This window comes from Furipterus horrens, unplaced genomic scaffold (assembly GCF_987537825.1).
Source record: "Furipterus horrens unplaced genomic scaffold, mFurHor1.1.pri manual_scaffold_1, whole genome shotgun sequence".
Taxonomy (NCBI): Eukaryota; Metazoa; Chordata; class Mammalia; order Chiroptera; family Furipteridae; genus Furipterus; species Furipterus horrens.
This window is the reverse complement of record NW_028327171.1, coordinates 190,277,288-190,292,546: the sequence shown is the minus strand read 5'-3', so window position 1 is coordinate 190,292,546 and position 15,259 is coordinate 190,277,288. Positions and strand designations below refer to the sequence as shown.

Below are 15,259 nucleotides of genomic sequence, written 5' to 3'. Positions count from 1 at the left end.
GCTGGACAGACTGCATCTGAGTCCTGGCCCTTATTTCCTTGTTCCTCTGGATGAGATTATCTATCTGAGTCCATTTTCCCTTATCAGTGAGATGTAGGCAATGACACCTATTGTACAGGATGATGTGAAGCTCAGGAAGCACAAAAGCACCAAGCACAGTACCTGGTACCTGTTATTATTACTTAATATACTTCATGCACACCTGCAAACCCATGATTTTCCTGCAGGTCTGCCTGTGGGTGGCTAGCCACAACCACAGGGACCAAGGTTCCTGCTTGCCCGGTTACTCTTGGTGGCCTGAAAGCTGCTCTCTCTGGGCTCCGAGCATCCTTTTTGGGTGCTTACCTTGGAGGAATAGATGGCTAGTGGGTTTTGTGATGACGGCAACAAAGAGACATTGAACTCCTCTGGGACATCCGTGATGGTTGGAATTTTGTACTCATCTGGGCCTCGAGAGTACAGGACACCCTCTGGGGAATAGTTCAGCTCTTCAGTGGTATAAAGGCCCATTCCCTGAATAAATGCACCTTCAACCTGAAGGGGGAAAAAGTCAAGCTCTGCGATACTGTATGCTTTTCAGAAGGCTGTTTCCTACTCCGCTACGGCTCTCAGAAAATAGCAGTCACCTAAGCGGGCTTGGACCTACCTGCCCAATATCAATGGCTGGATTGAGGCTGTTACATGCGTCCATGATGATGTCTGTTCTGATTTTCTGCCAAAAATCAAAATTACCTCAGTGTGAAAACTTGAATTTAAAATATTACTTTAATATGTATTCAGGTGGCCTCAAATTATTCCTGAGGTAGACCTGCTAGTTAATTGACACTGCATTGAAACTCCATCAATATTAGAGGCAGTAAGACAGCTGCTAAGCGCTTCATATTTAGCGCTAGCACTGCCGATGACCCTGGGAAGGTCTTTTGCATTCATGGTTTTGACTCCTCTTAAGTGACTCTAAAGTCCATGGCATGTTGGTGTACTTGCGTATCACTTAGTAAATAATTGAGCCTGGATGTTCATAGGTTTCTCAACCTGGATTTGTTGCTCTAATATAATTCATGAACTCATGTAGTCCTCATGATGGTTCAGTGCAGGTGGTTTTTATTGTGTTTTACTGAAGAAATCATGCAGCCATAGTAGTATATATGAATCTGCAAGATCTTGAAACATAGTAAGGGCAAACGTTGAGACCACCTTAGGCTTTGCTAATCCACTTCCTCCCTGAGAAACATCATGCTAGTCTGGCCCTTCTGTTTTGGCACTGGGCATGTGCACGCAGGGGGTTAAGGAGCCACAGAAAGCCCCTAAGTGCCTATGGTCTATCTCAGGAATATCTCTGGGCTTTCCTTCTACCCCCATGTCCAGTGCTTGTTCTAACATCACCCATCTCTTTTTAGGCCCAATACAGGGGCTCTTGCTTTCTATCTAGCTCTTTGAATAGGAAAGTCTCTTTTGACTCAAACGTTAGCCTCTCATACAACCTACTATGGGCACTGGGACAAGTCTGCATGCATTCTCAGCCACAACGGGGCAGGAAAGTGGACACACCTCAGAGTTGGCCTTCAATTTACTCCCATCTTGAAACCTGGTTTACTTTGCACTGTGGGTGTTGGACAACAGGAAGAGATGACTTTGCCCTGACTGAATCATCAGATGTTTTAGTGGACCAGGCACATTCTCTGATTTCCTTTTAATTAAAAGAGGAAACTATTGATCCTGAAATGACTGAACCTTCAACTGTAATAAGGGAGATAGCATAAATTCTGGAAGATTCCATCAGGCCCATTTCTTTGGGGATTTATACTAAGGCCCTCAGGTGGAATTACTAGATATAATGAGTGTGTCCCAGCTATTGCACGGAGCATATTTATACCTGAAAATTATTTTGTTGTTTATCTGAAATTCAAATTTAACTGGGTTCCCTGTATTTTTATTTGCTAAATCTGGCAACATCACCTTAAAAGAAGGAGGATCAGAAAACTAGTTGATTTCTAAAAACAGCTGCCCACCTAGTGTGGAGCCTCAGGTGGGTTACAGGGGTGCCAACACTGAGACTGGACAGCGACACTGACATTTGGGCCTTTATGGATTCCTTGTTTGCCACATGGTGCTGTGCAAACATTATCATTATCTGTGCGTGTCATGTGTGAAAAACATTAGGAAACACAGTTTGAGTGATCTGTGATACTAATTTCATGAGTTTACTTCTTAACGATGATCTATGATGAAAATGGGGACATCATAGCAACGTGTCCTAAGTATGAACATGAATGAAATGTGAAGGCAACTACTCTCTGGATATCCCTTCATTTACTGTATTAAAAAAAATCTTATTCATATAATATTTAAGTGGTGGACAAGTTAGCCAACTATGGGACAATCAAAGACATTTTGATAAGATTTACAAGTCAGTAGTCTATTTTACTTGAATTGACCATTTCTATTTCGAGGCATGATGGTTCAAGATGATATTGGAATAATTTGTATATGGGATTTAGATGTGTCATTTGTCAATCCTGTACATTTCCTAACAATTTACTATACTTTGGACTATGCCATATTCTATTTAAGGGTTCTGTAATCTCTGGTCCCAGAATGGTATTTGGGGTATATTCACAGGTTATCCCTTATGGTGGGAGGTATTGATTTTTGCTTACATATGACTCCCTACCTTCAGTAGTAGGTGGTTTCTTGGATGCTCAATTAAATAACAAATGTAAAATTATTTTCAAAACCCTCTCCTTCTCCCCCTATCCGCAATCTATTTCTTTAGATGCAGTAGTACCCTTGGGATAATTGATTTTGGAGAAAGTTTATCACATTGCTATGTGCTTTCAAAATGTTTACTCAAGACAATTTGCTAAATTATCTATTTCTTCAGATTAGATAATTCGATCTTCCTTTAGAAACAACCTCCTCCTTTTTTTGCAAAAATTTTGGAAAGTGATTTTATTGTCTGAAGTAGAAAAAGAAACAATGCATTTTAGGCTGTCATGAGCAATCCCTTCTTGAGTTACTTCTTTTTAAGTGGCAATTCAGGATAAAGCTGGATCTCTAGAAATTCCCACAGAAACTGAAATACTCTTGTTCTTATTGCATACAAGAATTACATAATGAAATTGGGCCATTATTGTACAATGCAATTTTGTTATTGTTTTAACTTGCCAGGAGGAAAGTTGTATTACCTTGTGAGCTCCTGTCAGGCAGTCAATTTCAACCTCAGAACAGGCTGCTCCATAGATATAGTAAGGAAATGGTTCTCCCTCCCCCTTCTCCCAGTCCATGAAGGCCTTGTAGCCCCTGATGGAAGAAAGAAAGCCCCTTAGCTTGGGGTATGCATGTGTTTGTGTGTGTTTGCAAACAATATCGATTCATTTTGAAAGTTACCAAAGTTATGAAGATATGATAGCATTTCATTGCTGTTTATTTCAACTGCCTTTTCTTCTTTAAAAATCCTCACCCAAGGATATGTTTATTGATGAGAGAGAGAGAGAGAGAGAGAGAGAGAGAGAGAGAGAGAGAGAGAGAGAGAGAGAGAGAAGAGAAAATGGATGGAGAGGAACATCAGTTGGTTGCCTCCTGTATGAACCCTGATCAGGGATTGAACCTGCAACCTAGTTATGTTCCCTGACTGGGAATCAAACCCGCAACCTTTTGGTGTACAGGACAATGCTCCAACCAAATGAGACACCCAGGCTCACTGGGTGAAAAGACTACACTATCTTTTCAACTTATTTAAATTGCTTTCTGTATTTACAACCTAGCTAGTTATAGCAACACTAATCTTTAACTGCATTTTAAAGAGGATACTCTCTGTGCTATAGTTAGGATGTCAAAAACAAAGAGAAGCCAACAGATGGTTTGGGGTCAGACCTCTAGGTCTTTATCTTGATGGGTTAGGTTTGTGCTTTTTACACATTGAGAACCTCAACTGATTTTATCAGCATTCCCAGAGGGACTCTCTAGGTGGTAAGAAAAAAAAAAGAGAGAGAGAAAGAGCTGGTAATTCAATGGAAAATGTACCCAGCTAGGGGCTGATTTGCTCTCTTCTTGTAACTGAACTCAGGAATTTAAAATTCATAATGTACAGGGCACGGGGCTGGGCTGTGACTTCCTTTCCTTCTTTCTTCATGAAGATCTCTCTCTCTCTCTTTCTGTTGGTGGTTTGTTTCATGAGATTGTTAAACTAATCTCACACACTTCCAGCATTTGACAATCAGCTCTCCTCTCTGCACTTCATTCAGTTAACCCCCATTTGCTGACAGCCTTCCACTGCTGGGCACGCTCAGATGTCGACTGGGGGTGGCTACCCTGTCCACCTCCTCCTGTCTAGCAAGGAGCTTCAACACAGGAAGATTTTTTGGGTATTGGAAGGAATATTTGTCAAATTGAGTTTCAAGTTATTTATTTTTATTATTCACAATAAAGACTATTATTGTTCTTTATTTTCCCACAATAAAGAAAAGTGAATAATGATTAAGTGTTGCAAGTTGTGTTTCAATTTTTTTTTTATCCAATAGGAATATTTTTATGAAATATATCTTTGGACATAGCTCAAAGGCCTATGTGAGGTCATAGAATTTGGGGCCTAGAAGGGACCTCAGAGATCACATAATGAAAATTTACTTTACAAATGAGGGAATTGATGCCTAAAGTGATTGGGTTGCCTCACATTTTCTCAGCTAAGTCAAGACGTTATTGTAATTTTTACCTGAAGTATCCTGTGGCTGAAAGACTGATTCTTTGTTCAAAAGCAGCTTTTATCTGCAGAATGAGCATAGTTAAAATATAATAAATATAACATCTGATAGATGAGAATGAAAATATTCAAAATGAAAATATGTCTCAAAATTGACATCTGATCATTGCTGTTGGTGCTTTGTTACCAATAATAGGACTCATCATAATACTTTTTTCCCTTAGCTGGTACACTAACAATTTCCTGCTGATTGACTTCAGAAGTCTGATTTAAATAAATAAAATCGAATCCTGCTGTGCATATGTGATGTATGGGCTTATTTCACAAGGCATTTGGGGCTTCATTTCTAAATGTCAACACTCTAGAAAGTGTGTGTGCAAGTGTGAGATAATTGTGCTAATGAGATAGTATATAGGGTATTATAAAGCTGAATTAAATGAGTCATTTCCCTTGAGATGTATTCACTAGCAATTACATCTTAGTTTTCTTCCTTTCTACTCAATACATTGTGTGTGTGTGTGTGTGTGTGTGTGTATGTGTGTGGCTGAGGAAGGCTCACTCTTTTCCCCTTCTTTCTTATCTAAGCAGGTGGGTATGGCCTTCTGGGTACTCTTCATACACCTCCATTCCTCTTCTCAGTGATGCTGTTCCCTCTGTGCTCTCACCATGCATACCTGGTATACATCATGGAAGAGCCATCTCAGCCTCTGGGCCATTGGTGATCTTGCCCACTCTTAGAAGAACTGTCTGTATATGGTGCGGCTGTGTGCTGCCATGGTGCTCTTGGCACTGGTTGGCATTATTTTCTCATTGGTAATTACAGAGTGGAACACTTACTTACCCAGTCTTTCCATGTGCCTTCTGGATTTTCCTTAATGATGGGCTCAAGGCGTTTCAGAAGGATCTGACAAGCATCCTTGAAGGAATGAAGAAGCGAATTCCCATTAGAAAAGAGCCCAGTGGTTAGGCTTCGTGTGGAAGAATATTAACTAATCATTGATTAGGTCAGTGAATACTTATGGAGTGCCTGAGATGGACACACTGGGGACAGAGAGACAATAACAGCACAGCTGCTGGCCTCGAGAAGAAGGTCAGTTACTGCCATGTTTCTTCCCTTCCTGCTTCACTTCCTGTGAGAACACAGGCTCAGCTGAATTTCTACTCTCAGGTCCCTTTTCTAAAAATATCCATGTTCTTAATTCCTCCTTCTCTTTCTCTGCATTTTTGACTTCTACCTTTTTTTTTTTTTTTGTATTTTCCAGCCATTAAAGTAAATGGAACAAAACATCTTATTTTCATTGAAATTTGTGCCTTTCAATCTGCAACGATGACATGCCAATGTCCTTCTGGGTCTGAAACATTATTCAACTCTGGGGTTCTGTCTGCCTACCTGCCTACAAGAACTTACTTGTGTCAGGGGAAACTTGCACAGCTCTGCACTACTTGGTATCCAGGTTTCTTCTTTCTGTGTTTCCTAGGGACAGAGACTGCCTGAGCACCAAAATCCATTCTCCCCTTCTGCCATAGTTGCTGGGCCATGGTTTCCCACTACTCTACGTCTTCCCAACCTCCTTTGTTGTTAGCTGTGGCCTGAGACTGTTCCTGCTATTGGATGATGAGTGGAAGTGACTTGTATCCTGCCAGGTCTGGCCTCCATGCTCTCACCCTTCTCTGGCTCACTGGGTGATGACACTCAGGTCAACCTTGAAAGCCACATGTTAGAGATGGGGTCATTGCTCTCTCTGGGGACTCAATGACTGAACACTCCCACTGGACTCTTATACACATAAGAAAGGGACTTGTGTTGTGTTTCAGCCACTATGTTCTGGCTCTGTCACTTTAGTTTAGCCTACTCCAACTAACACACTCCCCGGACATTTTGGTTATCCTATGTTTGGTGACACAGGTGACTTCTCTGAATCCAACCATTTGTGCCTGTATCCAGCTAAGAAAACCAGAGAGGTGGTGAAAGTACCCCAGGAAAGACAGACAGGAGGAAGCACCTGCACGGCTCTGCCATTGACATCGGAACCAATGGATGCTGCTGTAGCGATTGTATTAGGCACCGCGGCTGTACTTGTTTCATCAGAGATGTGTATATAAGACATGGGTATTTTTAATTCACGGCTGGCCACCTATGAGAAAAATAAATATTTTCAAGTTCAGCAAGGAGTTCTATGAAGATTTGAGTCATTGCTTTCCTTAATAAAAATTACTATTTTTCTTATGTTCATGATGTCCTTTAAAGCCTAATATAATGTCTTGTAAAAAATTAAAACCACTTTTTAGTAGAACCTCATGCTGATTTTTTTAATGTGCTTTCTTGGTACTATTCCACAGTGATTCTTTCATTTAAATGTAGTGCATTTAAGATGTTAAAGTTTCCTTTTTTTCCTAAGTTTTACATATGTAGAGAGTAGACCAAGCTGACATTATTCATATTTATTTGGTGACAATGACAGGAAGAGAGACAGAGATTAGATCGACTGACTCAGTCATCGTCGTCGGCAGCCGTCCGTCTCGAGAGACGATGGTGTAGCTTCTTAAGAGTCTATCTGCACCGCTGAGAATGGCTGTGCAGTCCAACTCGGGAGTGACACGGTATCTGTCTCCTCCCGTGTTGAATCGACATCTTGCGATGACGCTGGAGTGTCCTCTCCAGTGGAGCTGAAGCTACAGAGCCTGGGCAGGGTGATATGGAGGGTCTGCTGTTGCCCATGCAGCAGACCCCCCCTCTCTTCGCAGCTGAAGGGTCCAAGGGAAAGACGGAGTCAATACAGCTTGGCTTCAGGTGCGCCGCAGGAGTTGCCGGTGTTGACTACAACGTCAAACCACCTTAGGGACTCCGGCTCCGGATTTTCTGTCGGGGTTTACTCCCTTAGCCTTGTCCCTGAAGAGGTATGCCGCAAGGCAGCGGAGGTTTTTTGGAGTCAGAGTTTTGTATTTGGTCTTAAATCTGTTGGTATCAGTATCAGATTAATTTGAAATGACTTGAGGGCCTGTCTTCTTTTTTGCCCTCATCCTTATCTTAACTTTTAACTTCCTCCTCCTTTTCTTCTATTTGTTTCCCACTTGCTTATATTCCTCTAGTATTTGCTGTTCACTTTTTTCTTTCCTGTTCTTTTCCTTCCAGTTTCTCTAGCAGATACATGTGGAAATTAGATGCTTAATCAAGACGAAATGAAAAATAAAGGGAGGAAGGGAGGTAAGGCAGGAAAAGGGAAAAAAAGCATTACTTTGGCTGATGTTGTCCTTTTTTTTTCCAGAAACACTTTCTCCAGATGTCTGCAGGTGTGTACCTGTTCCCAAATGCCCATATTCCGGCTAATGCTATTCAGTGATTGTTTTCCCAAAAAGATGCAAAATGGAAAAAAAAAATGGCAATTTTATTGGTTCTTGATGATTAAAATCTGCAGAGAATTTATTGGTTCACAGAACTGGGAAGGACAGATGGAACTGGCTTCCTGTATGGAAAGATAGAGCACCATCTCCTATTGTGGTATCATTTGCCGAGCAGGCCTATGACCTTGTTAAACACGACTGCCAGTTTACTCTTCTGAGTTTATGTCCCCAGGACTGGAAATTACTGGAAAGCAAGAACTGATCATAACTAACTGCTCCCCACAGACACAGACAAAAAATGACATTGGAGTCAACTGCAGCTTATGCAAAACCTCCCAAAACCTTCTGGGTTGCAATGGTCCCCAACAGCTCAGGGGCCACACAACAGCAACCCCTCTCCTTTTTAAATCCAATTATAGTCCAATAAAAGCTAAAATCCCGTCTCCCCACTCCCTTATGCGAGTGTATCTCTCCACACCAGGCCTCTCTCCTTTCTTGGAGAGTGAAATAAAAACTACTTTCTACACTTCTCTTTGTGAATTCTTTCCCAGCCTGCATCGCTGGCCACCCTGACAATGTATGTCTGTATCTAGGGGGGTTATGGTCTCATCAGGCTCCTCTCAGAGCTTCTCAAATTTGCTTTTCTTTCTGTGATGGCCATGCTATTTCCAATAGTAGACAGGCTTCCTTCATGGCAACGGAGACTTGCCCGTGACAATCCCTGGCCTATAGCATAGTAGCTAAACAACCATGGGGGAATGATAGTTTCTTTTCCCAGTATCTATACTTAGCAGTCCCAAGAAAGGATTCTGATTGGCCTTGATTGGTCACGTGCCTTCTTCCTGGATCGATCCCTGCATCCAGTAAGATTCAGGAACCATGATTGGCTAGGTGGTCCTGTGCCTGTATCCGTGGTAGGTGTTGGGGCAAGGAGTGTATGTAACAGAGTGAAATCATTGCTCTCTCTGACTCTCTAAATTCTAGCCTGCATTTCTCCCAAGGCCTTCAGGCTAATGGCTCCTGGATAGATAATGCTAATTAACCAGAGGGATTCTACTTGAGTATTGAGTTTTTGCAAAAGAACAGTCCCTTGTCAGGAGGCATCTTTCCTGAAGAGGTGGGAAAATATGCCCAAAGTAATGACTGTTAGTCAAAGATTTAAAGGAGTCTCTGACATACTCAGATCAGCCACCAAATGAAAAGAGAGACTTAGAAATTTTGCTCTTCCTTGGATCCTGTCAGGGCCTAGCTGTCTATGGCCCTCACCGACCTCTTGCCTCACTCCTCCTCCCTTCCCTTGATGACAAAAAAGATGACTGAGTTCTGGGCTCTTTATGATGGATCTGCAGAAGAGGAAAAAGATGAAAGGAAAAGAAAAAAATGATGGGTTTGCATAAGCTATCAGCATCCCACTTTCTTGAGCTCGGCCTTCTTTATTAATACACCTTTCTTTACTTCAAACTCTCATGTTTGGAATATTGGCTTTAAAAAAACAAATAAACATCTAGGCACATGAACCTTGTACGAGTAACAGACAGGGAGGATGGGGCGGAAAGCCACCAGCATTGAGGAGTCCTTCAGAACTCTCTGGAATGTGGGAGGTGTATTCCAAAGTAGCTCAGGGGCTAGACAGTAAAAAACTGCAGATGTGTACTGTAAACAATCTAATAACTTTGTCATAAAGTTAAATTTATTCACTTTAAAGAATTACTCTTCTTTTCTTCTCAGATCATATCTTCATATATTGTGTCTATGCATATGTGTTACAATATTCTTTTAAAATTATAGAATGATATTGATGAAATACTTGTCTTTACTTGTCAAAATAATATGCTAATATTGTTGTCCAAACTTTACAAATTATACAAAAATTATACAAAGTTGAGAAACTCCTTCTCTAGGGAAGCCTGTGTGGCATACCTACCACAGTGTTCAGGGGGGCTCATGACTGGTGTTCTCACTAACCGCCCCGAAACCCCAGCCAAGCTCCAGAAATATTTGCACATGTGTGTGATTTCTACCCCCTCAGCCATTCTATTTGGTGTAAAGAAGTTTTTCAACTCCCATAGTCAAGATCTTAGGGTTTGAGTTCAGGGAGTTGTCACTTACCCTAAAATTAGTACCAAATGTCAGTCATGCCAATCACGAATAGAGAAATTAATGAGTTCATTTTATTTAGCGTACCTGTAGAATTTTGGTGTGAATACCTTGTCCCAGCTCATTGCCTCCTTGTGTGACCAGCACAGACCCGTCTGTGTAGATATGAACGAGTGCAGCTGCCTAGAAAAACAACCGACCCGGAAGGCACAACTCAGTGGGTGTTTAGTGAGTTTCAGTGTAAGGCACAAGGTAGCAGGGGGATCACGGAGGCAAGCTTTTCCTGCAGGGTTCTGAGGCTCATTTGTTCTGTGCACAAGTCACCTGCAAAGACATTCTTAGTTAGGAACCCGGTTTTAGTAGTCCCTTGGGACACTCAAGAATTGTTGATATTGGTTGCAACTATTTCAGTCACTCTCTTACTTAAAATCTCTAGCAAACCACTTAACCAGTGAATTAAACACCTGTAAGTATGATACTTGCACTCGTTATGTGCCAACCTGGGCTTAGCCTAGATATATAAAGATGGACAAGATGTGCTTTTTCCTCAAGTAGCTCCTAGTGCAGTGGGGGGCCAGGCTGGACAGCACGTCATTAGAATGCAGAATGACTGATGGGATAAAGGGGTGTGCCACAAGGGGACCCGGAGACCTGGGAGGACAGATCTGGCTGCTTCTGCAGAGCCAGGGAAGGGTTCCCCAAAGTGACCCTGAATGGACTCATGAAGGGGAGAACAGTTTGCCACTTGGGCAAGGTGGGCGAGAACTTCCCATTGTCTGTAAGGGAGAGCCCTGCTCCTTAGGATTTGGTCTCCTGTACTTTTCCCGTTTCACCCCTGTCTTTTCCTGCCTTGCTTCCAAGTCTGGCGCTGCCACTGTTCCTTCCTGACTTGTGCCCTTATATACACTGAGCATGCTCTTCAGCCTTCAGACCCACACTCCATGGTCTCTATGCTGTTAAAACTTCCGGAACACTCCTCATTCCCCTCTGGGAAGGATCAATTACCCACTTCTCTACACTTACTCTTACAGGGTGCACTGAGATGAATAGTGTCCCCCACAAATTCTTACCCACCTAGAACCTCAGAATATAACCTTGTTTGTAAATAGTCTTTGTAATTAGTTAAAATGAGGCAAGGCAGGATTCTTCCCTGGAGCCTTGTGAAGAAGCATAGCACTGCTAACACCTTGATTTTGAACTTGAGCTTCCAGAGCTGTGAAAGAATCGGTCGGCAGCCGTCCGTCTCGAGAGACGATGGTGTAGCTTCTTAAGAGTCTATCTGCACCGCCGAGAATGGCTGTGCAGTCCGACTCGGGAGTGACACGGTATCTGTCTCCTCCCGTGTTGAATCGACATCTTGCGATGTCGCTGGAGTGTCCTCTCCAGTGAAGCTGAAGCTACAGAGCCTGGGCAGGGTGATATGGAGGGTCTGCTGTTGCCCATGCAGCAGACCCTGTGAAAGAATACATTTGTTGTTTTAAGCCACTCTGTTACTGCAGCCACAGGAAACGGGAATACAGGGAATGACAGGTCTTCTGTGAGAGTCTCCTAGAGGAAGGGCACCTAGTCTTTTTATCTTTGTGTCCTGAAGAGAACTTTGAGTAGCTCTGAATCACAGAGACACTAAAGAAGTGTTTGTTAAACTGGATGAATGGAAATGTGGTATGTTTCCTTGAGGAGGAGGAGAAGGAGGGGGGAGGAGGAACTAGGACTTCAGTCTATTCCATCTGGAGATGCCTGGAGGCCCAGGATAGCTTGGAGGGATTCCAGGGCACCAAGGCTTGAAGGTTCTAATAATAGTATTTATTCACTGAGGGCCTTCTTGACTCCCTGTGAGGACAGTCAGCCTCATACCTAGTTTAGGGAGTAGGTGTTCCAGCTTCATGAGTCATCAGCTGACCTGGAATAACATGTTTCTGCTCCAGGCCTGGTGCTTCTTGAGTGCATCAATTTGGAACTCTGTGGGGAAGCTGGAGGCCTTTCAAAGGGAGACTTATGCTTGATTTAAAGAAGTTTTTTTGTGTATGTGGTGAGGTTAGAAGCTGGCAGAAAGTAGGCCGTGGCTTAGGTGAGGGGCAGCCATAAAGGTGAGGGGAGCTGTGGTATAATAAAAATAAATATGTGGTCTTTGCCCCTGGTTTTTGGCACAGAGTTCCTGAAACCCATGAAATTGGCTTTGGCCAAGTAGCTCAGGTGGTTAGAGTGTCGTCCTGATATGCCAAGGTTGAAGGTTTGATCCTGGTCAGGACACATACAAGAATCAACCGATGAATGCATAAAGAAGTGGAACAACAAACTGATGTTTTTTGTTCTCTCTCCTTCCCTTCCTTTCTCTTTCTCTAAAAATCAAAATACCAATTTCGAAAACAAAAACTGATGGAATTTACTGTCCTTTGTATACTAATGAGATGACTGTTGGGGAGAACCTAGATAACTGGGGGTGGGGGAGGGCATGGTTGTAGGAAAAACCAACCACTCAGAGTCACATTTTTCAGCCCCGCCCCTAAACTAGAGACTGAGATTTCAGTCTGCCATGGCCAATGATTTAATCAAGTGTTCCTAGGTAATAAAATTTCCATCAGACCTCCCAAAACAGGGGTTTCTGGGAGCTCCTGGGTTGGTGAATGCACCATGTGCTGGTGGTCCTAGAAGGAGAGGACATGACAGCCTCTCCCATGCATATCTTCCGTTTGGCTGTTTGGGTTTGTATGATATAATGAATTTGTAGTAATCATAAGTAAAGTGCTTTCCTGAGTTCTGTGCGTTGATGTAGTGAATTATGAAACCTGAGGGGCTGGGTAGTGGAAACCCCCAAAGTTGTAGTTGGCTGGGAAAGAAGTACCAGTAGCCTGGACACCCCATTTGCACCTGTGTCTGAAATTGGGGCAGCCTTGTGGGACTCAGCTCTTGACCTATGGGGCCTGCACACACTCTGGGTGGTTAGTGTTGGAATGAAATTGAATTGTTGGGCACCAGTTGATGTTTGGAGAATCAGTGCAGAAAAGATACAACATTGGGTGTCAGAGGAAAAAAACCACACGTGGGGCTATCCAGGATCTCTTAAGCCCCAGCTGTTGATTCAGTTCAGGCTTGTAGATGTGACAGTTAGCCCTCTTGTACCTGTTTACAGAATGGCACGTTGGACCCGAACAGGAGTGTGACCAGAAGTCAGGGAGTTTCAGAAGAGCCGCAGCTCTGAGGGTGTGTCAGATCTCCTGGGCACGGGGATGGGCTGCCATGAATAAGCACACAGCGTTCCAGGAACCCTGCCAAGTGCTTTGCACTCATCCCATCGAATTCTCATCAATCCTAAGAGAGAGGGTTACTATACTCCATTTATAACTGAGGAAGCTGAGGCTGAGAGGCTAAATAACTTGCTCACTGTAACACAGCCCGTAAGTGGCAGGGCCAAGGATTTCTCAGGTCTGCCTGACTGCAGTTTATTAGGGATTTGGGGAAACTGCTTTATTACCTAAGAAAGATTTCCTTCGATGGGACAGCTTTTGTGGTGTGTGTGTGTGTGAGTGTGTGTGTGTGTGTGTGTGTGTGTGTGTGTCTATTGGCTATCAATACTTGGGTGTAAGTGGAAGAATGCTTTCAATGGTAGACACACAAGGGAGATCTAATGCATTTTTAGATTTATATTTAGATCTAATGCATGTAAGATTTTTCTGCTTTTGGTGGACAATCAGGGGATGCAACCATCTTTCCCAGTTTTCTAAACAGCTTTCCTCTCTCTGACACACTGGGATTGCTGGGAGGACTCCGTATGAGTCCTGTGCTATTTAATGGACCCATCTAGCTGCCATCACTCCTCCCTCCTGGAGAGGGCCTCTGAATGACTTGCCGCTTCCTTTCACAAATCTACCTGGGAGGAGTTTGCGGGCCCCCACCCCCATTTCCCCATCAGAATCCACACATTCCAGGGAGAGGTGACTTGAAACAAATAGCTGGTGAGGGCAACATGAAATGACTTCTCTGCCTAAAGACTCAGAGTGCACAGAGGAGTGTTGGGAGGTCTGGGGCCCCATTCCAGCCCAAGCCTGGAGACCCTTGAGCGCAGAAAGCACAGCACCACAGGCCTTATGGGCTCTTGTGCCCTTTCTGAATAAGGGGTTCAGTGGAGGGGTTAATGCTCATCCTGGCAGTTACACTGCTTGCTGATGCCACTTTCTGCCCTTGGGGCATTTTTCTCCTGCACTGTGTTGAAAGTGCTTGCAGATGGCAGACGGGTGCTGCTCAAAGTTCTTCAGTTTTCTCATTGGGGCTGAGGGGAGGGGCTCAGTGGCCTGGGAAATGCTATGCTCTCCCAAAGTCAACACAAGCTGATTGAGCCAGGCGTGTGTCTGACATGAGGGTTGGTTCCCACACACAGGACCTTACCTGATGGTAGCTTGTGGCAACAAAGCCCACAGAAAACTTCATGGGAATAACAGCAATGCCTTTCTTCTTCCAGTAATTCTTCTTGTTAAACTCTTCCACCTGCCTTCTTCTGCTGTGAAAGGAAGACTTGTCCAGACATTCGTTCCAGCATCTTATCAGGGGCTCAGGGTTGACTTCTTGTTTGTAGATGGTTTTATCAACAGTTTTGTACATGTTTTCCTCCCTAACCTGAAATGGGTGGAAAATTGAGTCAATAGTTATGGTAAGACAGAAACTGACTGCAGAACAGAGACTTGAAAAGCCTCCTCTTTAAAGCATGAGCTTTGGTGGGGAGAAGACAGGCTCTTTCTTCTTTTTCTCTGAACAGCATGTACTTTTGCAAAAACATGGAGGTTATTTCTCATTTCTTCCTCAAAGCATTAATCAGGGTCTCTCCCTCCGGAAAGTGGAGGGTAATGGTAGTGACTGGCCTGTGAAGGTCAGGGCAATGAAGGAGCCTAGGGAGGCAGATGTTCTTTTTTCCCTACAAGATTCAGAGATGGTAGATAGTATATAAAAGCAAGGATTTATTATCATAACTGAAGATTTGTTCTGCTGGAGAGGAATAGCACTGCAGCTACTGACAAATGGCAGACCTTCGCTAAGCCTTCTAATTGCCTTTGAAATGTGTGGTCTGTGGATGAGAAAAGGAATTCTATGGGAAGTAACCTCACAGGGTGACCCGATCCTAAATTCCTA

The 15,259-nt window shown here is 43.3% G+C and overlaps 1 protein-coding gene and 1 long non-coding RNA gene across 2 annotated transcripts in view; one reads left to right on the top strand and one right to left on the bottom strand.

The window, feature by feature from the left end:
* Positions 1 to 8,020, top strand: part of LOC150022481 (uncharacterized) — a 35,266-nt gene extending 27,246 nt beyond the window's left edge. Inside the window, exons 2-3 of the long non-coding RNA XR_016512010.1 lie at positions 6,178 to 6,794; positions 7,966 to 8,020. This is a non-coding gene — a long non-coding RNA (uncharacterized LOC150022481). The remainder of the gene's footprint in view (positions 1 to 6,177; positions 6,795 to 7,965) is intronic.
* Positions 1 to 15,259, bottom strand: part of LOC150022480 (aldehyde oxidase 2) — a 74,045-nt gene that overhangs the window by 14,701 nt on the left and 44,085 nt on the right. The window contains exons 26-33 of the mRNA XM_090282376.1: positions 14,522 to 14,749; positions 10,226 to 10,321; positions 6,703 to 6,834; positions 5,541 to 5,615; positions 4,712 to 4,764; positions 3,186 to 3,300; positions 647 to 712; positions 346 to 534 (exon numbers count right to left, since the gene is read on the bottom strand). Coding sequence (XP_090138502.1) covers positions 346 to 534; positions 647 to 712; positions 3,186 to 3,300; positions 4,712 to 4,764; positions 5,541 to 5,615; positions 6,703 to 6,834; positions 10,226 to 10,321; positions 14,522 to 14,749 — 954 coding nt within the window. The remainder of the gene's footprint in view (positions 1 to 345; positions 535 to 646; positions 713 to 3,185; positions 3,301 to 4,711; positions 4,765 to 5,540; positions 5,616 to 6,702; positions 6,835 to 10,225; positions 10,322 to 14,521; positions 14,750 to 15,259) is intronic.